This window comes from Haemaphysalis longicornis, unplaced genomic scaffold (genome assembly GCF_048455015.1).
Source record: "Haemaphysalis longicornis isolate Haplotype H1 unplaced genomic scaffold, Haemaphysalis longicornis Haplotype H1 scaffold_7, whole genome shotgun sequence".
NCBI classification, from domain to species: Eukaryota; Metazoa; Arthropoda; class Arachnida; order Ixodida; family Ixodidae; genus Haemaphysalis; species Haemaphysalis longicornis.
The window spans coordinates 13,007,669-13,034,275 of record NW_027526422.1 but is presented as its reverse complement, the minus strand read 5'-3'; the positions used below and the strand labels follow the sequence as shown (position 1 = coordinate 13,034,275).

Below are 26,607 nucleotides of genomic sequence, written 5' to 3'. Positions count from 1 at the left end.
CCCGGCAGTTATGAACCCAAGAAAACGCCGAGCGGTCGTGTGTGCGTGCCTCGTGGTGATGGCCCAGCCTCCACGGTGCACGTTTGTCAAGCCAAGCATACCCACATTGTCCAAGATCAAAAAAAAAAAAAACTTCTGCGTTCGCCGTAATCGTGGCAACATTTTCTCGGAACGAGAAAGACACGTCAAAACGTATGCCCCTCTGAGGTGCTGTCCAATGATGATCACTTCCAAAAAAATGAAGGAAGCTCACACTTATAGTAACAATGATTGAGTAAAGGTCGTTGCGGCAGCGAAGAAGCAGCAAATCGTCTGCAATCGTCGTGATGGTCGTCAAGGTTGCGTACACCTTCATTTTTTTTTTTTTTGTTCTTTTGCTCTGCGCGTGTACATGTTCAGGAATAGCGAAAAAGCGCGCTCAGATGGCGCACCTTGGGCGCGAAGAGGCAGGCGGTCTGCACGGCGCCGGACAGGCTGAGCAGGAAGCTGAGCGCGAGCGTGCGGATGGTGGGCGAGCCGGAGAGCAGGAAGAGCGGCAGGAAGGCGAGCCAGATGACGCACGTGGTGTAGTTGGCGAAGGCCAGGTGGCGCGCCTCGTTGAAGCCCTCGGGGCACTTGCGCGTCTTGAAGGCGTACACGGTGCACACGCCGATCAGCAGCGACGGGTACACGAGCCCCAGCAGGTACGAGGCGCGGTCCGAGCCCTGGCACACGAGCACGTTGCGCGCCCGGCTCGGGTACACGTGCGACACCGAGGGCGGCTCGAGCAGCAGCCAGCCCGTGGCCAGCGCCGCCTGCACGCTCACCAGCAGCCCCGCCAGCAGCAGCTGCGAGCGGGGGCTCGTGTAGCGAAGCCTGCACATGTAGGACGCGTGAACTTCCGTTTTATACGTACTACTTGAACAGAAGACCGTCCGACTTATTGGGCTCTTTTCGCGAGCCTAAGCTGGTCGTCAGTGTCCCAGATGCACAGCATGCTCTGTCCCAGTGCTCAATGGGAGGTTAAATGAGAGGTTCTAATCACACCAACACATGACGTGATGGGTGGTACCCGGAGCCTCGCTGAAGTGGCATTGCGAGGAGTAGGATGAGGTTAATGGAGGCTAAAGTGACCTCTCCTGCGGTTGGCATTGCTTAGAGCTCAGGCGATGTAGCAGGGAACGGAAGGGGAAAGGAGGATTAAATAACAGAGACAGTCAAATCACCGCAGATAACCGCGCTACGCCAATTGGTTAATTTTAGGGCTGCCGTCCCCGCGTCAGACGGGTTGGTCCAAGCATGAGATCTCCTGCAGTGTTTATCAACGTGATGCGGGAGCAAAACTGTCCCTGGCGAGGAGCGGACAACCCAAATTCTAAACTTCTTGTTATCGTATTTGCGGGCCAGACAGGGAAAAACAACAATCATTTAAATTGAACATGGAGAAGGCTGAGCGCCTGGCAGTAAAAATGTGGAATGTACTGCGGTGCTGGTTCATCATCATCAGCCTATCCATGCCCACTGCAGGGCAAAGGCCTCTCCCATAGGTCTCCAATTATTCCGGTCCTGTGCTAACTGCGCCCAATTTATTCCCGCAAACTTCTTGATCTCTGCCCATCTAACTTTCGGCCGCCCCCTGACACGCTTGCCTTTTCTAGGGATCCACTCTGTTACCCTTAATGACCAATGGTTATCTTACCTTTCCAAAACATGCCCTGCCCACACCCATTTCTTCTTCCTAATTTCTACTAATATGTCCTTAACACCCGTTTGTTCCCTGACCCACTCCGCTCTCTTCTTGTCCCTTAATGTTACACCTATCATCTTCTGTTCCACTGCTCACTGAGTCGTCCTCAATTTATGTTGAACCCTTTCAGTGAGCCCCCAAGTTTCTGCCCCGTACGTGAGTTCAGGTAAGATGCAGCTGTCATTCACTTTCTTCTTCAGGGACAATGGTAGGCTGCCATTCATTATCTGAGAATGCCTGCCGAATGCACTCCACCCCATTCTTATCCTTCTGCCTCATGATTGGGATCCGGGATCACAACTTGGCCTAGGTTGTGCGGGTTTTTAGCCACTGAATTGGGCCTGGCGGAACCCCGCCTTGACGGTTCCCGTAAAGAACGAACACGGGAGAGTACCTGCGGCGTCCGCCTCCGAATATGCGCGCCGTGCGGATGGTCTTGCAGAGCAGCGCGGCGTAGCAGATGGCGTAGCAGAGGCCCAGGAAGAAGCGCGTGAGCGCGCAGCTCCAGGCCGACGGCTTGGCCACGATGATGGGCGTGAGTGCGTACGACATGAGCAGCCCCCCGAGCAGCAGGCTGCTCAGCTCGCGGCCCGAGGCCTTCACCACGGGCGTGTCGGCGTACGAGCGGAACACGAGCGCCACGAAGGCCACGGCCGCCGCGCCCAGCGCCGCCACGGCCAGCGCCGCCACGGCCCACGGGTCGCCGTAGCTGAGGAACTCCTCGGGCAGCGGCAGGCAGCGCGCCTTGGACTCCGGGTCCGGGACGGTGCCCAGCGGGCAGTCGCGGCAGTTGAACTCGTCCGCCAGGTACTGCGCATGCGCGGGAATCGTTTCACGCATGCATTCATCTTGGCGACTCTGAACTGGAAACCCTCATTGTGAATCGAAAACTTCGCCCACACGCTTCCACCGCTTTTGTTTAAAAGCGAAGCTTTAGAGTCCTCACTGACGCCGTTGTACGTTAGTACGCCCTGCAGGAAAGCTAACTTTCTCTGACTATGATGATGAATGATCGCGGATGAAGTGAAAGAAAGAAACACTTTCCGTGGCCGGATTCGAACCTGGGTCCCCTCGCGTTATGAAACCGGCATCTACCTGATTGCTCCATTTCGATATGGTTGAAGCGAACGTCAAGCAGCGGGTACCGCTTCGCGCCGTGCACCTCATACCCATGGAAACTTTAGACCTATGAAGTGCACACGTGAGAGTTGCTGTGGGTATACTATGGAAAAGTGGTGCGCACCTGGCAGTATGGGATTGGCCAACCAACGAATCCATCACGAGAAAGCTTCGCATTCAATCCTGGCAGTATGGGATTGGCCAACCAACGAATCCATCACGAGAAAGCTTCGCATTCAATCATCGTCATCGTTAGACATAGGGGTGCATGATTTCTTTGTCGTAAAATTCCGGTGACGATGAAAACGATAAGCAGATTGGTACAACGTTTATAGTTCTAAAGGCCGGGTTCAGACTGCTGCCGCAACTGTCTTAATCACTTTAACGAATGACGTCATTTCTCGTCTCAGCCAACCGAACTGCGTGACACGCCGTTTTTCTTACGTCCATAAATCACGATATGGCTTTTGCGTCGGTAGTTTGAACATAGCCTAAACGTTGGATTGGTGCCCTTACGTCTCGCCTGTTTTTTCCCCTGGCTTCTGGGGACAACACGCGTTATCTCTCGGCTTGTCAATCACTGAGAAAAAAAGCGCTCGCATGAAATGCGGATGGTCTTGAAATGGTGATTCATAGTAAACAATGTATGTAAAAACTTCTAAGGGCTTAAAAGTAAAATTGCGTTGACTGTGCATCCCATTGTGACTACGTGAGCAGCGCTGCAGGAGGGTACGCGGGGCGCACCTGGTACTGGGAGCAGTTGCTGCAGAGCCAGCAGCAGGTGTCCCCCTCGAGCTGCAGCTTGGCCTGCCCCCGGCCGCACGGGGCGCTGCAGAAGGAGCTCGGGAAGCGAGGCTCGTCCGCCTTGAAGCGCAGTGTCTCCCTGTCCAGGTCCAGCTTGGCCTCGCCGTCGTCGCCCACTGCGTCGCCACAATATTAGAGAGTCTTGCAGGCCGTCTGTTCCGTCCTGTACGGAGTTACCGTGTTTACAGGGCCCGACTGCGCCTGCGCGCGCGGAAGGGCCAGGAGGAAGGGCAAGGAGGCTCACCCGGCCCCACCGTAGCGAATGCACGGACATGGCGAAGGCCGACCCGCGGAACTAATCCCCCTACCGCGACCCATGCCCAAGTGCCCAGACGGGTCCCGGTCAACACGGTAACCACGTACAACACGGAACATACGGAGTGCTAAAACTCCGTAATAACGGCTGTGTGCTGCTGAGCCATCTCTCTCTCTCTCTCTCTCTCTCTCTCTCTCTCTCTCTCTCTCTCTCTCTCTCTCTCTCTCTCTCTCTCTCTCTCTCTCTCTCTCTCTCTCTCTCTCTCTCTCTCTCTCTCTCTCTCTCTCTCTCTCTCTCTCTCTCTCTCTCCGCGCTCAGATGGAAGATCGCGGAAAGAGGCAAAGCACGTGCACATCGGAGGCTCGAGCCTCCAGTTTGCGAAGGAGAGGAACGAGATGCTCACGCATTGGTGAAGACCGACAAATGGATCTTCAAGTAACTATTTTAAGCTTCGACCCGCAGCGGTGCGAAGTGGCGCACTCACGCGAGTAGCTGCCCACATGTCGCCAGGCGTAGCCGCTGTCGTTGTCCAGGCGCTGGAAGTTGAGGATGCTGTAGCGGGGCGGCGCGTCGCCGCTCGGCAGGAACCGGAACGTCTTGCCTCCCTCGTCTGCAGCGCCCAAACGAGGACCATGGTGTGCTAACGCTCAGGCCATGCGGTGGAGCCAGTTTACCTTTGAAGGAGACCTTTTCAAGGTATCGCTTGAGCGCGTCCCCCTGCATCTCCTTCGCCATGGCGTTGCACAGCCCCTGGTGTTGGTGACCGCAGTGGTCTCGCTGCATGTCGTGCAGAGCGTGCGCGAACGCGTACGCCGCGTCGCGCACGAACTGCAGGCCGCGGTAGCCCGCGCTGAGCCGCCGGCCGCTGCTGGGACACCAGAGCCGGAACTGGACGTTGAACGGAGTCTCCTGCAAAGCGGCGCACAGTGCGGCCGTTGACAAAAAGGCGCGCGATTTGAATGGAGATGGGGAGACTCAAGGCGTCGCCTATAACTCTTTTAAAAACCAACAGCGAGAAGGAGGAATAACTTTATTGAGAATTAGTGTGTTAACAGTGCTCTCTTCTTAAGAAGGGGAGGTCTTCTATTCCAGGGCCCCTGTAGCACAGGCTGCAGTCGCTTATCTTTCGGGTCCGAGCTGAGCAGGGAGGAGGTTGATGCGAAAAATGAAGTTGAGCTTTACGTTTTTATTACGCGGCAAATATTTGCTGCCCTAAGCTGCATTAGCAGGTTAACTTTTTTTATCCATTCAAACCATAGCTTTATTCTGAAGCGTAAAAGAAGCAACAAGTTACACAACAGGTTTGAGCGGTACTAATGAAACGATGGGATGAATGCAATGATGTCTGGACAGTCAAGGCATTTTAGATGAAACAAGGCTGTTTTAAGCTGTTAGTAAATACTCCGCCGCAGCATAAAGATTTCTCCCTTTAGCGCGCCACCCTGAAATCGTTCGCATACGTGAACGATAATCTTGTGCGTGAGTTTTAGCAATCGTACTGAACTGCAAACACTACGTTGCCAGCACAAGCGTCTGAAGCATTTGGGAGACGGAGACAACGCGTGAACTAAATTTAAATAAAGGGGACAAGGGGGAGTCAAGGTGCGGTAGGGCAATGACTAATGGGGCGTAGCCATTTATAATGATGGCGAAAATTCCAACGCGCCCAGCTGTCAAGACAAACTCGATGCTAGGTTCATCTCAAAGCACGCGTGTTCTTCCCACTAGGCGCACCTGGAAGTCGGGCAGGCGGCACTGGAACTTCTCCTCCCAGTACTCGGGGAACCACGGGTTGAGCGCGTTGTTGTCCGGCGTGAGCTGCGAGAAGTGGCGCTCGAAGCCCCGCAGCGGCCGCACCATGGGCGAGACGGTGATGGCGCCCTCGACCACCTCCTCGTGGCCCTGGGCGACGCTCTCGAGGCCGCTCCAGGCGTCCGAGCCGATCCACACGAAGCGCGCGCGCCTGCGCCACGCGGCGCGCATGATGCTGCGCGCGGCGCCCTTGTCGGTGAACACCACCACGACCCGGGCGCTGCTGCGGTGCGTCAGGCTGCGGATCAGCGCGTCGTAGTCCGCCTCCACGAAGTGGTCCACGGCAATGCTCTGCGTGCGAGACCCGAGAGGTTGCGCAACCGGATCGGCCGTGTGAACTGCCGCGAGGACGCACAGGAAGCTTTGCGTGACAAGAGTGTCGTACAGCTCATACAGATACCCTGCGTAAGAGTTCTACAGCTGCCAAAACCGCACTCTGTGGCTGACGCTGAGTACGAAAAACTCCGCGCGTTACGTCGTAGAGCAGAACGACGGGCCCGAAAAAGGGTGTCATCAAAAGGCATACGGGCTTCCACGCGTGTACAGAAGCAGATTCAAATACACCTAAAAAATTGGCTATACGGGAGTGGGAGAATTCTGCTCCAAACTGGACCCTCCAAAGCCTCTTTCCCGAATATGGAGCCTGATCCGAACGCTTCGTATACAGCCGACACAGCGGCGTCCCTTTAAGTAAATTAAAAAGAGCGCAAAGGACGAGGACTCTTTTTAATTTTCTTGAAGCGATGAACCAACTCGCCCAACAATCCATTTTATTAAGTCCTTTAAGTCTATAGCCCTCAATCGGCGTGTTTGTGTTGTAAATGTAGCAGAAGAATTTTGCGCCAAAATTACTACAGCACCAACAACCGCTTCACCCCTTGATCCACGAGCATTGACGCTTCATAATGTAAAGCTTCTAGCACAAAGAACTGTACGCGGTGCTTAGGTCGGCTGACCGAGATTCGGCTCCTGGCCCTGACGGCGTTACATACGCAGCATTAACTCACCTTGGCGACAAGGCCAAAACATTTCTACTTGCCATTTTCAATCGTTCCTGGGAGTCCGGTCGCTCAGAGGCCAGCTGTAAATTGGGTCTCGTAGTACCTGTTCTGAAACCCGGAAAGGTATACACAGACATTAACTCTTACCGACCGATCAATTATTGAGTTGTGTCGGTAAGCTCATGGAGGAGATGGTCCACCTACGCCTAAATTGGGACCTGACTAAGAGACACATATATCTGGGCTTCCGAGATGTCTGGGTTTCCGAAAAGGCAGGAGCAGCATCGACAATTTCCTGGCTGTCGGGAGCCAAAGCCTTGCGTCGCATCACTACTGCGGTGTTCACCGATGTTAAAGCAGCGTTTGATTCTGTGTTGCATGAAGCAATCCAGATAGCCTTAAAATCCATACAATACAGCCTAATGTGTGTATGGCTCTGCAATTATCTATCCGGAAAGTCACTGTACATGTCCACGAATGATGGTGACACATCTCTTCACACTATGCATTGAGGTGTCCCCCAGGGAGGAATTTTAAGCCCAACGCTATTCAACATTTTCCTAATTGGAATCGAGAAGTGTTTGCCGCCATCCGTTCTGACGTCCCTTAATGCTGATGACATATGCATTTGGTGCTAAGGAAGCAACCGGGGGATCTTGCAAGCAAGGCTTCAAAGGGCCATTAACTCAATGGCAACCTTTCTAGCAGCACGTGGCCTCGAAATATCGGCTGAGAAGTTAGCCGCGATAGCCTTCACCAGGCGTGATCTCTCCCGGTATCTCCTTAAACTCGGAGTCGTTCCTATATCATACGTTGATAGTCACAAATTTATAAGAGTGACCTTTGACAAGAACATAACGTGGTCGCCACATGTATGGCAACTCAGGCACAAGCTCGAGTCGTATGCATCGATCTTCTGCATGGCTTCCAGTAGCGCGGGTTGATGCTCGGTCACGTTTCTCATCACGCTCTACACCACACTCTGCGAGGGATTGCTTTGATACAGCCTGCCTGCCTTCGAGCCTCTCACAAAAACCAACTCACGGCTTCTAGAAGGCTTACAAGCCAAAGTGCTTCGTGTGTGCCTTGGGGTCCCTAAAAATACGTCAGCCCTTGTGACCCTCAGGGAGAGTGGGCGACTCTCTGTAACTGCTCTCTGCCAGCAAGAACTCCTTCGTGCACGTCTGCGGTTCGTGACTAGGACTATCGAACACCCACTGGCTTGTGACTCGGAAGCCGGGGTACGTGCTATATTACCACCAGTATACCAGAGCGTACCTGCCACCATGGCCATTTTTCTCCTGGAAAATTGCTCTAACCATTCCCGACATCCAGAGCAAAGCTAAGTTGCCTCTGCCTGCTCTGAAATTTTTCGCATTGGAGCAGTAGTTCCAGGTGGCTTGATAGTCGATACCATCAGGTGTGGGAGTGCCAAAAGACACCGGACCTGCAACCAATCTCCAACCCCTCCATACAACAGTGGACGGCGCGGTTGACCAGCAATTACCCTACGTTCCAGCTTGACCTGGTGCAAAGGACCCGCGCAGCCAGCCGCAGCCAGGGGATCCCGGTCTAGGGATCCCCTCCGCCAGGCGGGTGCCCTCACAACTGCACCTGTTGTTGTTAATAAATATTTGATTCATTCATCCATTCACATTGGAGCACATTATCACTACCTAGCAAAATTATACTCTCATTTTCATGGATGGTTTAGTGATGGATGCATCATCTGCCATATGGGAATATGGATACCATCGACCCGCACAAAAATTACCGCAAAACTTGGTCACAAAAATTCGTCTATAGTCACTGAACTGCCGGCCCTGCGTTCTGCCTTGCAACACATTTTAACTGCTCCAGTTCTAGCATGGTAAATCTTGACCGGCTATCGAGTGGCCCTCCAGCACCTGGTGGTGTTGCCACAAGAACACCTTGCTCAAGAAATTAATGGCCTGCACACACGGGCCTTAAATAACCACCATGTTGTTGTTCTGTAGTGGCTTCAATCTTGCTGCGCTGTGGCTAGCAACGACGAAGCCAACAGGGCTGCTGTTTCTCCGAATTGCAGCTCTGCAACTACTGCAATGCCTTTCACAATTGTTCCTCTTCCCCACGTGTAGGAAAACAAACTAGGCCACAGCCTTGTTGACATTCCTGCCTTTCCTTTACCTTTATTTCTTCCTTCCTTCACAAGGTGCGACGGAGTGGCTCTTGTTTCATCGGTTGCCACGAGCTCTCAGCGTTTGCTGTGGACTAACCCCAATATGACCTACGTGCGGTTGCAGACAATGGACTCAAACTGCCGATTTCTGATGTCAAGCGGTCTGCGCAAGCGCGATGAAGCTGTCCCGCATCGAATCAAGCTCAATGTGACCTACATTAAGCATTCCTCACCCCGTGCCCGACCTGTGCAGTTGGCGAGGACCTGAAGGTCATTCCCTACGCATGTCCTCGCTGCGAACTTGAGCGCACGGCCACTAAGATTTCTCTGGGCCTTCCCGTATCCGCCTAGATCTCTTCGGACGATGTTCTTGGGCCGTGGCTTACAACCAGAATGGCATGTCGCGCAACAAAGGTGCCCTTAACATTCCTGCGGAACAGTGGACTAGACAGTGAGCTATAGGACTGTACGGACAAACGACTCTTTCGCTTGATTATATGTGTGCTTTTTCGTGTGTGTCCATGTGTTTGAGCAGTCACGTGTAAGTGAGAGCTCTTTTCATATATTTTCATCTCGCCTTCACCCCCATTTGGTGTAGCACGTCGGACGGCTAGCCTGGCTGACCTCGCCTTCCCTCGTCTGACCTCTCTCTCTCTCTCTCTCTCTCTCTCTCTCTCTCTCTCTCTCTCTCTCTCTCTCTCTCTCTCTCTCTCTCTCTCTCTCTCTCTCTTCTCTCTCTCTCTCTCTCTCTCTCTCTCTCTCTCTCTCTCTCTCTCTCTCTCTCTCTCTCTCTCTCAGCTTCATCCATCGCTGTAAAGGTGTTTTGCTGTGGTATGGAGAACTGTAAGTATCAGAGGGGACAACTACAGCGCACGTGCAGAACGAACACCAGTAAGGTAAGGGAGATGACAGGGGAAGGACAGGCTGGAGGCATACTTCAGTGTGCCACGAAGGCACCGAAAGACTAAGTACTTTAGTAATCCGAAAGACAGCGTCCGTCGGTGTCGTACTTAATTCTTACAAAGCTTCCATGAGTTCTGGTGGATATAGGAAGAGACAGCTGTAAGACGCAGAAGCAAGTGGGAACGCAAAAGGAATTGTTGTTGAACAGCAGATTTTCTGGAGTGGATATAATGATGTTCAAACTTCGCAGAACCAAGCGACCAGCCAGTCCCACGTTAGGCGTAGTTTTGTGGAACCCGCCGTGAGCTAGGGAGCTTACATCCATGAGCTATGGGATTTAACTCGTTGAGCGAGAGCACCGCGTCGAAATGGCCGCCGAGAGTTACGCGGGTGTGGACTGAGAAGAGGCATCTGCGAAGGCTCGAGTTTCAGCACGTAGCATTCCCCTCTTGTACCAGGCGCACCAAGGAGGCAGCATGCATGCGCAATGCGCGGGAAAGTAGATACGTGTTTGCCTCCCACACCGTATCGTTTTGGGTGGACAGACAGGCATGCACAATCTTACACAAGCAGGGAAAACTAAATGTTTAAACATAACTTCCACAATAACTCCTTCCACTGTTAAATTTGTGGAAGTCTCATTTGGAAGCTGATGCCAATGGCCAGAAGTTCTGCGGTCACATCATGAATGGTTTAAAAATACTGAGATACCTAGTTAACACTTTCTTGCTGGTTGATACCTGTAGATATTACTGTTGCGGCTCGTGTTCGTTGGCCGTTTCTCGTCAGCTAGTAAGCAAGGAATTGTTCCTCCGACTGGACTTTCCAACTGTCCACTTTTCGGAAAATGTTTAGTATCATTCACTTTTATTAAAGCTTTTAAAGGGACAGGTTGCGATGCTTAAGAGCAATACCCGGAAAGGTGTATTCTCTTTATTTATTTTTTTATCTTGTGAGTCTTCCCACAAATGTACTAAATGTACTAATGTTCACTGCACGTTGCCCTTTGCGGTTAGCCACTTTTATTTACGCGGAATTGGGGCTACTAATGACAATGCAATTCGCACTGCCACGTGAGAAGAGGAGGCTTAATTGTCCCGGCATGATTAATCGACCTACTGCGGAGGCTGACACTAAAGAACGCCGTTCGATTACGGTACGTGGCATTTGCGCGATGTCACCTTCACGGATATGCGTCGTCGTTGATCTTGCAAACTGTACCGCAATGCTCCCGGCACCATCCCCCGTTTCATGAAGCGGTGTGCAGGCGTACCTGTGGGTTGGAGAGGCATATGCGGTAGCGGGCGGCCAGTTCCTGGAGCTTGTCGTATCCCTTGTTGCCGTAGTCGGTGTCCGAGTAGACGACCGACACGTATGTCCAGCGGAAAGCGCGCAGGAGTTCCAGGATGGCGTGCGCCTGGTTCACGTCCGACGGCACCGTACGGAAGAAGTAGCCGAAGCGGTGCTTGTTGCTCAGCGTAGGGCTCGTCGACTGGTAGCTCACCTGCGCGGCAGCCCCCGGACGCGCGCACACCAGTCAGGATTGTGCGGAGTAACTTGTTTACTCATACTGCGTGTAACAGCTTTGCTGTTCGAGCAGGAGGGGGTTACATCAAGTTGGGCCTTGCTTGCTTGCTTGTTTGCTTGTTTGTTTGTTTGTTTGTTTGTTTGTTTGTTTGTTTGTTTGTTTGTTTGTTTGTTTGTTTGCTGATTTGCTTGTTTGGTTGCTTGCTTGTTTGCTTGCTTGCTTGTTTGCTTTGTTATTTGTTTGTTTGTTTCTCTGCTTGTTTGTTTGTATGTGTGTTTGCTTGCTTGCCTGTCTGTTCGTTCTTTCGTTCGTTCGTTTGTTTGTTTGTTTGTTTGTTTGTTTGTTTGTTCGTTTCTGTGTTTGCTTGCTTGCTTGTTTGTTCCTTTGTTTCTTTGTCTGCTTGCTTGCTGGTTTGTTTGTTCGTTCATTGTTTGTTTGTTCGTTTGTTCGTTTGTTTGTTTGTTTGTTTGTTTGTTTGTTTGTTTGTTTGTTTGTTTGTTTGTTTGTTTGTTTGTTTGTTCAGTTCCGCTATCTTGGGTGCGTTTAGTGCACGTTTTTGGCTTTTTTGCACGTCTTTGTCGTTATGCAGTCAAGTTGAGCTAAATGTTGAATCTGGCGAACGTGCACGAGATTTGCAGAGAAGCCAACCTTCGCGTAGCTGCTTGTTCATCGCACACGTCACCAGGTCAGGCAATACTACTAATAAAAGAGAGAAGGGGGAGAGTTAAATTTCGCCTCTCCATCTTCTTGGCGAACCGATGGAGGCGAAATAGTGATGTTCTTTTGATGGGCGAGCCGAGAGGACGATCTCGACTCGCTCCGATGACCGACGACCGATGCTTGGAGCGGGTGAGGGATGAGGACTGCCTTCCTTGCTGGATATTAGGTTTATTTACATTATTTACAAAGACTCCAACTTTACATCAGGTCAGAGTGACGGTTACATTGTCACTCTGACAGCAGCAGCCTGTTCGGCCGAGATCTATACTGAACTAGATCCCCTCTCGACCGACCCTCGACAAAACCCAACACTCCGGTTTTGATAGCAAAAACCCCGCCTCCAAAAAGGGGGCGTTCAAGAAAGAGAGAAAAACCTTTCAAAACAATTATTACAAACCATTGATTGGCCACAGTAACCAGCCAATCACACACCTGTCCTCACCTGCGGTCACGTGACCTAACCCTCTCTCTTATGCACTCAAAGTGCGTTTCCTACGCACGCTGTTACACCCGGCCAGAAAATACAGGACATCTGCGGCCTTAAGTGAACCATCCATTACGTTAAGCGGGCGGCATCTGCACAAACAACAGTCAAGCCGAGGACCCGGAGCGGTCCTCGCGCGGCTGACCTCCCTCCGCGCGGCGCCTCCCGCGACGCCCCCATTGTCCCGCGACGCGCTGGACAATGAGGGTTGCTAATTCCCTCCCAGACTAAAGGGGCGCCGCCGGCCACCCGAACAGACCACGGGGAGAGACGCTGCCAGCCGAGGCGACCATCGTCGAGGCGAACGACCCGTCGACGAAGAGCGCCCGCCGCCGGAGTCGAAGATTTTCCAAACTTACACCGCGCGCGCTTTCAACACTAAGAGATACGATCATCTGGCCGCCCGTCAGCTTGTTATGCCGAATGACCCTGCCACCCTCGACGCGACAGAGGCACTCAGGCTAATCGCCCCCATCCTTTGACACACAAAAGGACGGGCACAACAGCTCTCCGCGGCTCCGAACTTGGCGTCCGTGCGGCTACATGAAAGGGACACGGGAAAGTGGCTACCAGCGGAGGCGACGCCAATACATGGGCCACCGGCGGCCTTCATTAATTACATGCGGAGCCCGAACTTAACACCTCCGCACTAAGAATGTTGTCCGTACACTAGCTGTACGTACAACATTAACTCTCCTGCAGGTTATGTCTTACTGCAGTGCCAGAACTAAAAAAAAACACACTCCAGCCGTTACGGAAGTACAATACAACGCGGGTACAATACAGTACAACAACAAAAAAAATTAACCCGCTACACACCAACCCAAACAGCACAACGCGCCGGCCAACTGCACCAAAAACGGATACCACACGGCATACTCAGTGCCTTTGCCCAGCCATGGCTTGCACAACATCAAACAATAAACGAAGACGCTCAACTACAGGGCCCGTGAGAACAAACTCGTGGCACCCTCTACCATCAAAGGCAACCAACCCCACGAAGGGTATAAATGTTACAACTTGACAACTGGATGAATGACACCATCCATCCTTAACCGTTCAGCGCATGTAGGAACATTCTTTCACTCTAATGAAAGAAAAAAAACAACACCCGAACAAAACCCAAACGCTCAAAATGAGGCTACTCCTGTACCAATAACAAAACGTTTAAAGAATGTTCAGCGTTTCTTCACGCACTCGCGGACGCCGGTTCTTTCGGAATGCGACACAGATTGTTCGTTCCGGTTGCGGTTCACCCGCTGTCCACATGCGATGTACTGAAAGTTCACTTTTCAGTACTTCAGACACCAGTTCGCACACAAGCGCCACAAGTGGGCCCTACCTGCACATTCCATGGCCCACCATGACCACATGCCAACGAGCGCAAATAAAGAAAGGCACTCGCCATTGTACCCAGAGGTAAACTCCCTACCGTGCTGTAACAGCGGTTCTAGTCCTCAAGAAGACAGTTAAACCCGCCAAGCTGCGCTACTCGTAAATCACACGCCTTACGACAGCTGAACACAACCAACACATGCACAAAAAAAACTAACAACAAGGGGGAGAACTACAGTACAGGGACAATTAAGAATAACGCTCGTCGGAGCGAACCCTACACATAAAACAAACAGCAGAAAAAAAAACGCAAAACGCTAACCACTAAGTGTGCGGCAAACAACACTGAACCGTCCCTGTCTCGCACTGCACACTATTCAGCGCTAACGCCCCTTTCCGCGGCGGCACACACCGATCGTCGCACGGAAGCTGATTCCGTGTTGTGCGCCACCAGCTGATCCTACACGAACCCTGGTTCGGCTCGCGGTGTCCTGTGCTCCCGGGAGAGAAGGAACACCCTACTCGGCGGTAGCGCGTACGACGATGTCGCACCTGCGCCGCCACACCTGCCCCCGCGTTCCGCGTTCTTGGGCCCGTCTGAATTGCCCTACGCGCAAGACGCCGCGGGCCGCCTGCACTTTCATGCTTTGTGCACGGAAGCTCAACAATTGGGCGCGCCGTTCCGCTGCCCTTGCATGCCCCTTGTGCTGCCTCGGCGACAGACGGCTGCTCATTGTCCGCCTCTACAGAAAGAAGTTCGGCAGCTAAGACATCTGCCGCGCGAGATTCCTCGATCTCATCGGTAGCAGTGGGAATGCTACGGTGTCGCTCAACAACTGGGGTGGCTTCGGCCACCTCCACTACATTCCCACTCTCCTCATCCTGTGGCGCTCGAAGCGCCCACGAGGGAACAAACACTGTAAAAACATTGGTATCGTCTTCGAGTCTACCAATCCTGCGAAGCTTCGCTTTTTCGTAAGCGATCTCCGCTCTTCCTTGCGCTAATTGAGCACTGAGCTCCTCACCCGTCCACACGGACGGGCTACCCGCGCCCCTGCTACCCGCTAGCCTTGCTTTTTCCAAAGCGTGCTGGGCATTTTTGAGAGCTAATTCAGCTCTCAACTCCTCGATCTCGAGCACAATGGCACTAACCTTCCGGTCGGTGCCGCGACATCCCGTTAGCATAGTGGCCATGGTGAACCCGGAGAAAACAAATCAGGGCCCACCTGTGCCCGCTCCGGGTTCGGCCGGGTCGCAGTGTCGCTGGTGCAGCAGCTCGTGGACCCGATGCGCCGCTCTCGCCGCTGGGATGGGGCCGTGCTCCCTGGGCCAGAGCCCACGAGGCCTCCCGCTGAGGTGTCGCCCCGTTGAACCGCGGCATACGCCGCCCTGGGCCGAAGCCCCCGAGGCCTCCCGCTGAGGTGTCGCCCCGTTGAACCGCGGCTTACGCCGCCCTGGGCCAGAGCCCACGAGGCCTCCCGCTGAGGTGTCGCCCCGTTGAACCGCGGCTTACGCCGCCCTGGGCCGAAGCCCACGAGGCCTCCCGCTGAGGTGTCGCCCCGTTGCCGTTGAATCGCGGCTGCTGCCGCACTGAGCCGGAACTCACGAGGCCTCCCGCTGAGGTGTCGCCCCGTCGATGCTTGGAGTCTGGCTCGTCGTTGGTCGGAGCCGAACCTTGCGTTGAAGGAGTCTCTCCGCAATGCCCCACCAGCTCCAGCCCATGGTCGTGGTCATCCTGTCGACTGCGCCAGTTAAATTTCGCCTCTCCATCTTCTTGGCGAACCGATGGAGGCGAAATAGTGATGTTCTTTTGATGGGCGAGCCGAGAGGACGATCTCGACTCGCTCCGATGACCGACGACCGATGCTTGGAGCGGGTGAGGGATGAGGACTGCCTTCCTTGCTGGATATTAGGTTTATTTACATTATTTACAACGACTCCAACTTTACATCAGGTCAGAGTGACGGTTACATTGTCACTCTGACAGCAGCAGCCTGTTCGGCCGAGATCTATACTGAACTAGATCCCCTCTCGACCGACCCTCGACAAAACCCAACACTCCGGTTTTGATAGCAAAAACCCCGCCTCCAAAAAGGGGGCGTTCAAGAAAGAGAGAAAAACCTTTCAAAACAATTATTACAAACCATTGATTGGCCACAGTAACCAGCCAATCACACACCTGTCCTCACCTGCGGTCACGTGACCTAACCCTCTCTCTTATGCACTCAAAGTGCGTTTCCTACGCACGCTGTTACACCCGGCCAGAAAATACAGGACATCTGCGGCCTTAAGTGAACCATCCATTACGTTAAGCGGGCGGCATCTGCACAAACAACAGTCAAGCCGAGGACCCGGAGCGGTCCTCGCGCGGCTGACCTCCCTCCGCGCGGCGCCTCCCGCGACGCCCCCATTGTCCCGCGACGCGCTGGACAATGAGGGTTGCTAATTCCCTCCCAGACTAAAGGGGCGCCGCCGGCCACCCGAACAGACCACGGGGAGAGACGCTGCCAGCCGAGGCGACCATCGTCGAGGCGAACGACCCGTCGACGAAGAGCGCCCGCCGCCGGAGTCGAAGATTTTCCAAACTTACACCGCGCGCGCTTTCAACACTAAGAGATACGATCATCTGGCCGCCCGTCAGCTTGTTATGCCGAATGACCCTGCCACCCTCGACGCGACAGAGGCACTCAGGCTAATCGCCCCCATCCTTTGACACACAAAAGGACGGGCACAACAGCTCTCCGCGGCTCCGAACTTGGCGTCCGTGCGGCTACATGAAAGGGACACGGGAAAGTGGCTACCAGCGGAGGCGACGCCAATACATGGGCCACCGGCGGCCTTCATTAATTACATGCGGAGCCCGAACTTAACAGGGAGGTAAAATAAAACTGAAGGGGAGAGGGAAATAATAACGGTAGTACGGGCCTCAGCGGTTGCGTCGCTTTACCTGCGGCACTCTGAAGAGGCGGAGCAGGTTTGCGAGCTGGATGGAGACGGCGCTGGACTGGCCTCCGATGACGCCGACGACGCGGTCGAAGGCCCCGTGCCGGTACGCAGGTGACGAGCCGTCCGCGCACGCGAAGCCCACGCTGCTGCGGGCGATGAAGCCCTGCGCGTGACCCAGCATTGTTGTCCATGCACCGAACGCCTTCCGAGATCAACAACGGTCTTTAGGAAGAATTTGCGTGGCAGGTGCGTTACGCCGGGACGGGGGTGATATGCAGCCAGCACAATTGCGTACTTAGAAAACATGTAGAGGAATAGCATCGAAGCAGCCGTCCAAGCGATATCACCAACACTGCGAGGGATATGTGCATTACGACGTTTTAGGGGCGTTTGGGGCCGTTTCACGGATGCATTAGGGACGTTTGCCGGGGATATGTGCATTATGGGTGACCAGGGCGATATGCAACCAGCTCAGGCTACCTAGAAAATACATAAAGCCACACACTGACCGATCATTGTGGAGCTGCTTTACCATTTCCATGCGCCATGCGTTACCATTACTTGGTGAACAAATCATGCAGCTTGTATGTAGACGCGCTCAGCCTCTGCTTTGTTTCCTTCGCACTCCACCCGGTGTCGGCCTAGTGCCAATGCGCAAGCGTTTAGTTCCCTTTGCAATGCAGCTGATATTCGTTCAGTAGAGCTTGTCAGCTCCTAAATGTTTAGCTTGCCTAATATTGCAGCAGTTTTTGTCCAGTCTTCTAGAGTTACCCGCTTTATTTTGGACGCAAAAGGTTCGTAAACTGCGCTTGAGGTTACTGACGCAAAATGTTATCAGCAAATTCTTGCATGGGATCAACCTAGGGTGTAATCAACGACAGGTATGTTCGGCGTTCAATGTCTCCTTCTCCCCTGTCAACCCCTATCGCTTCCAGGTTTAGTTTCGTGGTCGATGCCCTTACGGCAATTTAGGCTTCCTTGGGGCCATCTTGCTCTGTTTTCAATACTTCATCTATTAATATTTTTTTAACTTTACTCTGCTACTCCTGCTCCAACATTTCACCGTTTAGGTAAATCCGATGTTGCATAAACATCCCTAAAAACTGGCGAAGCTGCGCCATCTTGAAATTGTTTGTTCATCTGGCACAATGTGAACCCCTTTAACGTGTTTTATGATTAATGGGTAATGCTACATTGCAAGGATACACACGGTATTGACGTAACATTCATTTACCTGCCCATATGTAAACGCGACCACCACCATCGGGATTGCGACCAGCCACCACGCACTGTATGCAGCCGAAGCGGATGAGAGGAGGAGGAAAGCGAACGGAAAGGCTGAGAGATTAGCCATGGTGTAGAGCCCGGTTTGCTGCTCGGAATGACACGTTGAATGTACTGATTCCTTACATGTGTTGGCAGGGAAACAACTATAGGAGGGGTGTTCAGGGGATAAAAGAGAAGGAAGGCGAAAAGGGGAGATGAGGGTGGGTACTCGCGTCTCTTTTTGGGCACACTAGCCGTTCGTGTAAGTTTGCGACGCTCAGAAAATGTAGAAGGGCTTTTATGAAGACGATGGTAGGGGTCGATGTCCTTAGATGGTCTCTGCTGTGAACGGTTGATTGCCTAATAGGCTTAGCTGCTGGCGAGCACGCGTCTTTCCGATGAGTATTGGGGAAAATGGCAAAGCCCATACTCTACTGTCTCTTCCGTGGTAAAGGGAGTAGCAGAGCAGAGCACCTTGACGAAGTCCAGGGACTGCTCGAGCGCGTACTCGGTGGAGTCGCACGAGTCGAGCGCGAGCACGCCCAGCGAGATGCCCGGCAGGAGCGTGGAGTCGTTGTTGATCTTGTGCAGCGTGAAGAGCAGCGCCTCGAGCTGCTCTACGCCTTCGTCCTGGATGCGGCCGCACTCGTACGTGGCGTTGCGTTCGTGCACCGGAAACAGCGCGCCCAGCAGGATGTCGCCGCTGAAGTTGGTCATGCGCTGGATGGGCCAGCCGGCCGGCACCCGCGCGTGCACCGCCTCCGCCACGGACACACACGCCAGCAGCAGCAGGGACGCCGCCGCCACTGCGTACGCCGAGATTTCGCGTCGCCGGCCTGAGCTCGACTTCAAACTAACACGTATCCACACCGTACCCTTCTTCATGCCATTTATCCGACAGACTATCCAGCCACCTGCCATATACTGCCCAGCGCTCGGTACCCTATACCATCAGGTGTGGAAGTGCCAAAAGACACCGGACCTGCACCCAATCCCCAACCCCTCCATACAACAGTGGACGGCGCGGTTGACCATCAAGGACCCTATACGTTCCAGCTTGACCTGGTGCAAAGGGCCCGCGCAGCCAGCTGCAGCCACAGGATCCCGGACTATGGATCCCCTCCACCGGGCGGGTGCCCTAACAACTGCACCTGTTGCTGTTAATAAAGATTTCTTTCATTCATTCATTCTCTGCATTTCCGCGAGAAGGACGGACGCACCTTTCGTGGCGTAATCATTGCATAAAAGAAAGAAGCCGTCATCAGCACTGAGGAAACTGGACTCTCGGCGGCCATTTCCGGAGGAGAAGATTCTGTGTACTGGCCTTCTCTGTCATCCGCTAAGAAGGCGATGAAGGAACTCTTACGCTTTCTACGGGCGACGAACTTAAAACACCAGACTATAGACTGCAAGCCTGCAGTGTCAATCACTGAACTTTAACGTTTAGTGCTACAGCGCTGGGCATACGTGTCTGCTCCAACTTTTCTTCATTCTTTCCTTTCTCTTTTTTGCCTGGCTTTTTCCCCTTCCCACGTGCAAGATAGCAAACTATATGCTCTAGCCAGGTTAACTTTCCTGCCTTCCTTCTACATCCTTCCTTCCTTCCTTCTCGTTTCTGAGGATTCGTCCTAGTTGGTCGGACAGTGGCGCTGGGAGATAAAATAACACCGTGCCGGACAAGGATCTCCAAGACCTTTTGCCAAAGGGCCTGACACACGTCCGTTACCGGGGGCGTTTTAAGGGTGCACTACAGTTTGCAACCCCAGAAAATGTTCACAATTTGAATGATAGGGATATTGGTCTAAGCCTTTAGGCCGTGTCCTTCATACAAGCACTATGTGCTTTAAAAACCCGTTAAGACGGCCTCCCAAGCCCGCTTTCTTCCGCGTCTAATCGCAGACCGCCAATAATGGCATCATCACCGGCATTGGCCTACGGCGAATGACGAAAGCCTGGCCCATTGACTAACAACTTCTCCTATATGCTGCAAATTCGTCACTATCATTATAAGCAGTAGCAGCATGCCTGTGCGCACTGCAGAACGTAGGCCTATCCCGTATTCTTCCAATCGAACACTTTTTTTATACCCAGTAAGAATGCGCCTACTGTTCCCTTGTCAGTCGAAAACCCAGCGTAAATAGTCCACACGAGCAGCAGCAGTCAGACCCATTGTCACACAGTGCAGCAGAACCCAAGCCTAACCACCCAAACACCCATTACCTATCCCTCGGAGGAGTGGGAGACGCTGCTGTGCGGCCTCCGTCGCCCATACCAGCTCCTGCTGGCCGAAAGCGTGGCTGTAGTCAATGCGGTGCAAGGATGCCCGTGAAGAGGGCACAAGAATCATCATCATCATCACCAGCCTGTCTACGCCCACTGCAGGGCAAAGGCCTCTCCCATTATTCTCCAATTACCTCGGTCCTGTGCCAACTGTGACCAATTTATCCCCGCAAACTTCTTGATCTCATCTGCCCATCTAACTTTCTGCCGCCCCCTACAGCGCTTGCCTTCTCTGGGGATCCACTCTGTTACCCTTAATGACCAGCGGTTATCTTGCCTTCGCATTACATGCCCTGCCCACGTCCATTTCTTCTTCTTAATTTCTACTAATATGTCTTTAACACCAGTTTGCTCCCTGATCCACTCCGCTCTCTTCTTGTCCCTTAATGTTACACCTATCATTTTCCGCTCCATTGCCCGCTGAGTCGTTCTCAATTTAAGTTGAACCCTCTTAGTGAGCCTCCAAGTTTCTGCCCCGTAGGTGAGTACCGGTAAGATGCAGCTGTCATACACTTTCTTCTTCAACGATAATGGTAGGCTGCTATTCATTATCTGAGAATGTCTGCCATATGCGCCCCACCCCATTCTGATCCTTCTAATTATCTCTGCCTCATGGTTGGGATCTGGGGTCACAACTTGGCCTAAGTATATATATTCGCTTACCACTTCCACTGCCTCGCCATCTATCTCAAACTGCTGTGCTGTCCCGAGGTTATTGATTATTACTTTAGTTTTCTGCATATTAATTTTGAGGCCCGCGGTTCTACTCTGTTCGCCCAGTGCGGAAAGCATGGTTTGCAATTCGTCCCCCGAGTTGCTTAGCAAGGCAACGTCATCAGCAAATCTGAGGTTACTGAGGTATTCTCCATTAACCCTTACTCCCACCTGTTCCCAATCCAACGTTCTGAATACTTCTTGTAAGCATGCTGTGAATAACATTGGAGAGATTGTGTCTCCTTGTCTGACACCCTTCCTTATCGGTATTTTACTGCTCTCCCTATGGAGGATGATGGTAGCTGTAGACCCATTATAGATATCCTCTAGTATTCTTACATAATGCTCATCTACCCCCTGGTTCCGTAATGCCTGAATGACTGCTAGGGTTTCGACCGAGTCAAATGCTTTCTCATAATCTATGAAGGCTATATATAGGGGTTGAGTATACTCAGCGCACTTCTCTATCACCTGATTGATCGTGTGAATATGGTCCATTGTTGAATAACCTTTACGGAACCCTGCTTGTTCTTTAGGTTGACTGAAATCTAAGGTTGCGGAGATTCGGTTAGCGATTACCTTGGTAAATACCTTGTAGACGACTGACAGTAAGCTGATCGGCCTGTAATTTTTCAAGTCCTTCATGTCGCCTTTCTTATGGATTAGGATGATGTTCGCGTTCTTCCAAGATTCCGGTACCATTGCAGTCATTAGGCATTGCGTATACAGGTTTGCTAGTTTTTCAAGTACAATTTCTCCGCCATCCTTCAAGAGGTCTGCTGTTATCTGATCCTCACCAGGTGCTTTGCCCCCTTTCATTTCTTTCAAAGCCTTCCTTACTTCTTCAGTCGTTACTGGTGGGATGTCTATCTCCTCTGAACTACTGTCTCGTTCGGCATTATCCTGTATGTCCCGGCTGCTGTACAATCCCTATAGAACTCCTCGGCCACCGTGACTATTTTATCCCTATTTGTAATGCCATTGCCTTGCTTATCCTTAAGTGCATACATCTGATTTTTCCCCACGCCAAGACGTCTCTTTACTGCTTTCAGGCTACCTCCGTTCTTTACAGCGTATTCGATCCTCTCCATATTATACTTCCGTATGTCAGCTGTCTTGCGCTTATTGATTAACTTCGAGAGCTCTGCTAGTTCTATTCTGTCAGCTGCGGTAGAGATTGAGAATCTCTACCGCATGAGAATCTCTACCGCACAAGAATATCATTGCACTATGTAAAGAAGCTCTCTCTCTCTCTCTCTCTCTCTCTCTCTCTCTATATATATATATATATATATATATATATATATATATATATATATATATATATATATATATATATATATATATATATATATATATATATATATATATATATATATATATATATATATATATATATAGCGAATCTGAATGGGAAATGAGGGGCTTGTTGAGTTAAGACAGAAAAGAAGGGTTGGCAGTCAAGAAAACCTCGGAAAGCAAAGGGGAGGATGCGGTAGGTCATTGAAACAGATAAATAATTTGGAAAGAAAGAAAGTGGAGAAAAAATGGCCGCCGGGTGGGATCCGAACCCACGACCTCTAGAATACCGGTCTGGTGCGATGACCACTACGCTACCGGTGGGGCTATTATATAATATATATTTTTTCCTCCCTCCCCCTGTCTTGCGATATGACGTTAGTACCCGGGCGTACTACATTATACTGTGTGATAAAAAGAGGGGGTGTGAGTCGTGCCTAATGAGCAAAGACACACTTGTCTAAACGGGTAAAAGGTCGGATTTCCTTGTGACCCTCACCCCTTTCCCTTTATCGGGTATTGCGTCCATGTCTCCAGCGCTTTGCCGCCATTACTTTAGCGACGCTGTCGCCGCCTCGGCGCCAAGCGGAGAAACAGTAATGAAGGGCAAGCGAGGGGCAGACGTCTGCAAGTGTCCGAACTCGTGCGCGCATCGCGGCCCCGTGATCGTCCGCTCGAGTTGCCGCAGCGGCCGCCATGCCCGACGGAGCGCACATCTAGATTGCTCTCGGCGGCCGCGTAAACAAGCAAGCAACTGGGCAAGCAAGGCTCCGGTGGCGCTCTCCTCTCCAGGCGGCGGATTGCGTGCCGCGGCGATTGCGCCACGCTGGTAGTTGGACGACGGATCGGTGTTTCCACTGCGAGGTCCGAAGCGTGGGGTTTCCCGGAAGCGGAAACGCGCGCCGCGGCTTCTTCCCCGATTCCCGAGGGTGGAGCGTGCGCTAACGGACACGGTCCGGGCCGCAGTGGGCACGGAGACCCCACGAGTACGTTGATCATTTTGGACCGACTTCGGATGGGGCGTAGGGGGGGCGGGATCAGGGGCTTTGCGGGCTGTTGACGTAGGAGCTTAGGCACATGAGCAGTCGGGAAAGCCCCGATTTCTTCTTACTGCACCTTTTGTGGCTTCTTCTAAGTGCTCGAGCTAGGGATAAGTTCTGCCTTGTGACGTACACACTTGCTGCTAATGCCAATAGAGCCTCCTTTCATTTAGAAGTTTATGTCGCACCTTACGGCCCTACGACGAATATTTCGAGTTCAGCTGTCTTTAACGAATGTCGAACATTTCACATACCCGTAAACGACGTATCATTATAAAAAAAATCAAAGGCGATATAAGTTCCTACTTACTGCGTTGATTGTGCTACTTTTACACTTTTTTTTCGTCAGTTTTTACTAAAGAAGGCTATTCCAACGCTCCCCTTTTCGATGACTTTGACTGCCCATATACGCAACCGGTTTCTATTACTGTCGAAGGTAGTGCAGCTCAATAAGCAACCAAAAACTATTTACGTCCCCAGGAGTAGACAATACAAACTCAAAACTCCTAAAAAACACGATATCAATGTCAAGTATCATCTTATATCACATATTCACGCAGTCATTATCCTCTGGTCAGTTTTTAGGAGCTGTAAAATAGCTAAAATCGTGTCAATACAAAAGTCTAGAAATAAAAACTCACCCGACAACTACCGTCCCATTTCGCTAACGTGCATATGCTGCAAGATGCTAGAACACATTATCGCTTCTAACGGTTACTGTCGTCTCGAGGCAAATAAATTCTTCTGTGCGAACAAGCAAGGCTTTAGGAAAGGTTCTTCTTGTGATACGCAGCTGTTACAGCGAAACTGTTAGCTTCTCGTTGGTCGGAAAATTGCGTGTCGTAAACAAAAGACCCAGGCAGGATCCAGAAGTTCTCTCCCTAGACGCCGAGCGCATGCGTCAAGCTAGGCAGGATCCAGCATTTGCCGTCAGGGAAGCCCAGCGCAACCTTTCTTTGTAATCAGGCATACAACATAGAGTTCAGTATTCGTTTAAAATAATGTTGTTGCACTTGTGGCAACTGCTGACGAGAGAGCGCTCGTCAGCAGCAATTTGAATGAGTCAACAATATAAGGCGCGTTAGTAGCATCCCGTTCTGTATCGGCTTTGTGGCGCAGTGGGTAGAGCACCATGTACATTGCGTTCCGCCCGCAGGGTCGAGGGATCGAAACTTGGCACCGGATAGTATTTTCTTTTTTATATAGTAGGGACAACGACGGTGCGGACGACGGACGTCAACGCGGATGACATCGTGGGTTACTGAAACGCTCTGCGTTTAAAAAAACAAGCATCGAAACTGCACAATTATAAGGTGCCTGTTAGCGGTGGGACCTCTCTATGTGTTCCTGTTAAAGTCTGTTTTCAGCTGCTTGCGAAAAGAGGGGTTGTCATTCGAGGGCCAGCGCATGCGTCATGCTCTGCCGCCAGAGAAGCCGAGCGCAAGTGACAAACCCACCGAGATGACTACGAACATTTTATAACTACTCACATCAGCATGCGTAGGGGTTCACAAAAGCTTCGCTGGACATCCACTTTTGAGGGCGGGATGGCGGCCTTTTTCTTTTTAATTTACCACAGACTTACACAATAATATGGACAGTAACTCGCAAACTGACTGCCTCTTTTCTTAATTTTTTAGAGCGTTTGATAGTGTAGCCCACTGGTGTTCAATCTCTGAATTATCCGCCCTCCGACTAGATTATTTAACCTTATCTTCCTTTTCATGCGTGAACAGTTCACAGTAGTTAATGATTATACTTCACCACTTCCCCCCATCCGGGTGCGCCTCAAGGCAGCGTTCTCGGTCCCTTACTTCTTCTAATATTTATCATTGACTTGCCTGACGATTGCGTAATTTACCGGCTAATAATGACCCTAGGGACAACGTAACCCTTCAAAAGAACCTAAACGTTATCTGCGATTTGTGCTATACGTGGCACTGCGTCTTTGAACTTAACCAAATGCCAAACAATTTCCTTCAGCCGAAAATGCGTTAACTTCCAGAACAACCATTTAGTTGTTGAGGCATTGACAAATAAATATCCAGGCGCGCTCTTAACGGCAAACCTTTCATGGTTTCCCCACATTAATGTCATACGCGCTAAAACTTAACGATCATTAGAACACTTAAGTCGAAAGTTGTATACTTCTCCGTCTAACATTCGTCAACTACCCTATAAAACTTCTGTATTACCACAGCTAGAGTCCGGTTCTTCCGTTTGATCCCCCTGCCAAAAGTAATTAACGTGACAAAATAGAATCTGTGCGAAATCGGGCTGCACGGTTTATATCCAGACGATATGACTTCAGCTCAAGCATAACAAAAATAAAACACGATCTTTCCCTACAACCATTGCATCTGCGCGCGTAAATCGTTTTCTATACACTTTTCCCAGATACGTTCATAGCACCAGACAGCCCCCATTTCCTACTAAAGGCTCTGTCTCCATATCGTGCAGTTTATACAACCAACGTAGCTTCGCACGCATCTACGGCCCCACAAACGCATTTAATTCATCCGCCCTCCCACGTACTATTTGCTTGTGGAACGATCTTCCTGATGCTAATCCCTCACCTGAGGGACACTCGCTAGGACTGAGCCTCGTCAGAAATAAAGTTATTCTCTCTCTCTCTCTCTCCTGATGCTATCGCGTAGCTGACTAATCCGGAAATATTCCGTCAGTTAGTTAGTTTTGTTTTTGTTTGTTTGTTTGTTTGTCAGTTAGTTACTTAGTTAGTTTAGTTAGTTAATTAGTTAAAAAGTTAGTTAGCTAGCTGGTTAGTTAGTTAATTAATTGATTAGTCAGTTAAAATGTTAGTTAGCTGGTTAGTTAGTTAGTTAGTTAGTTAAAAGTTAGTTAGCTAGCTGGTTAGTTAGTTAATTGATTAGTCAGTTAAAATGTTAGTTAGCTGGTTGGTTAGTTAGTTAGTTAGTTAGTTAGTTAGTTAAAAGTTAGTTATCTGGCTGGTTAGATAGTTAATTAATTTATTAGTCAGTTAAAATCTTAGTTAGCTGGTTAGTTAGTTAGTTAGTTAAAAAGTTAGCTAGCTGGTTAGTTAGTTAATTAATTGATTAGTCAGTTAAATTGTTAGTTAGCTGGTTAGTTAGTTAAAAAGTTAGCTAGCTGGTTAGTTAGTTAATTTATTAGTCAGTTAAAATGTTAGTTAGCTGGTTAGTTAGTTAGTTAGTTAAAAGTTAGTTAGCTAGCTGG

General features: G+C 51.2%; 1 protein-coding gene across 1 annotated transcript in view; it reads right to left on the bottom strand.

Moving 5' to 3' along the window:
- The window catches only part of LOC144144546 (metabotropic glutamate receptor 2-like), a 47,557-nt gene that overhangs the window by 2,960 nt on the left and 17,990 nt on the right, over positions 1-26,607 (bottom strand). The window contains exons 3-11 of the mRNA XM_077676056.1: positions 18,536-18,867; positions 16,797-16,958; positions 11,056-11,286; positions 5,640-6,008; positions 4,580-4,814; positions 4,390-4,515; positions 3,590-3,765; positions 2,121-2,536; positions 432-855 (exon numbers count right to left, since the gene is read on the bottom strand). Coding sequence (XP_077532182.1) covers positions 432-855; positions 2,121-2,536; positions 3,590-3,765; positions 4,390-4,515; positions 4,580-4,814; positions 5,640-6,008; positions 11,056-11,286; positions 16,797-16,958; positions 18,536-18,867 — 2,471 coding nt within the window. The remainder of the gene's footprint in view (positions 1-431; positions 856-2,120; positions 2,537-3,589; positions 3,766-4,389; positions 4,516-4,579; positions 4,815-5,639; positions 6,009-11,055; positions 11,287-16,796; positions 16,959-18,535; positions 18,868-26,607) is intronic.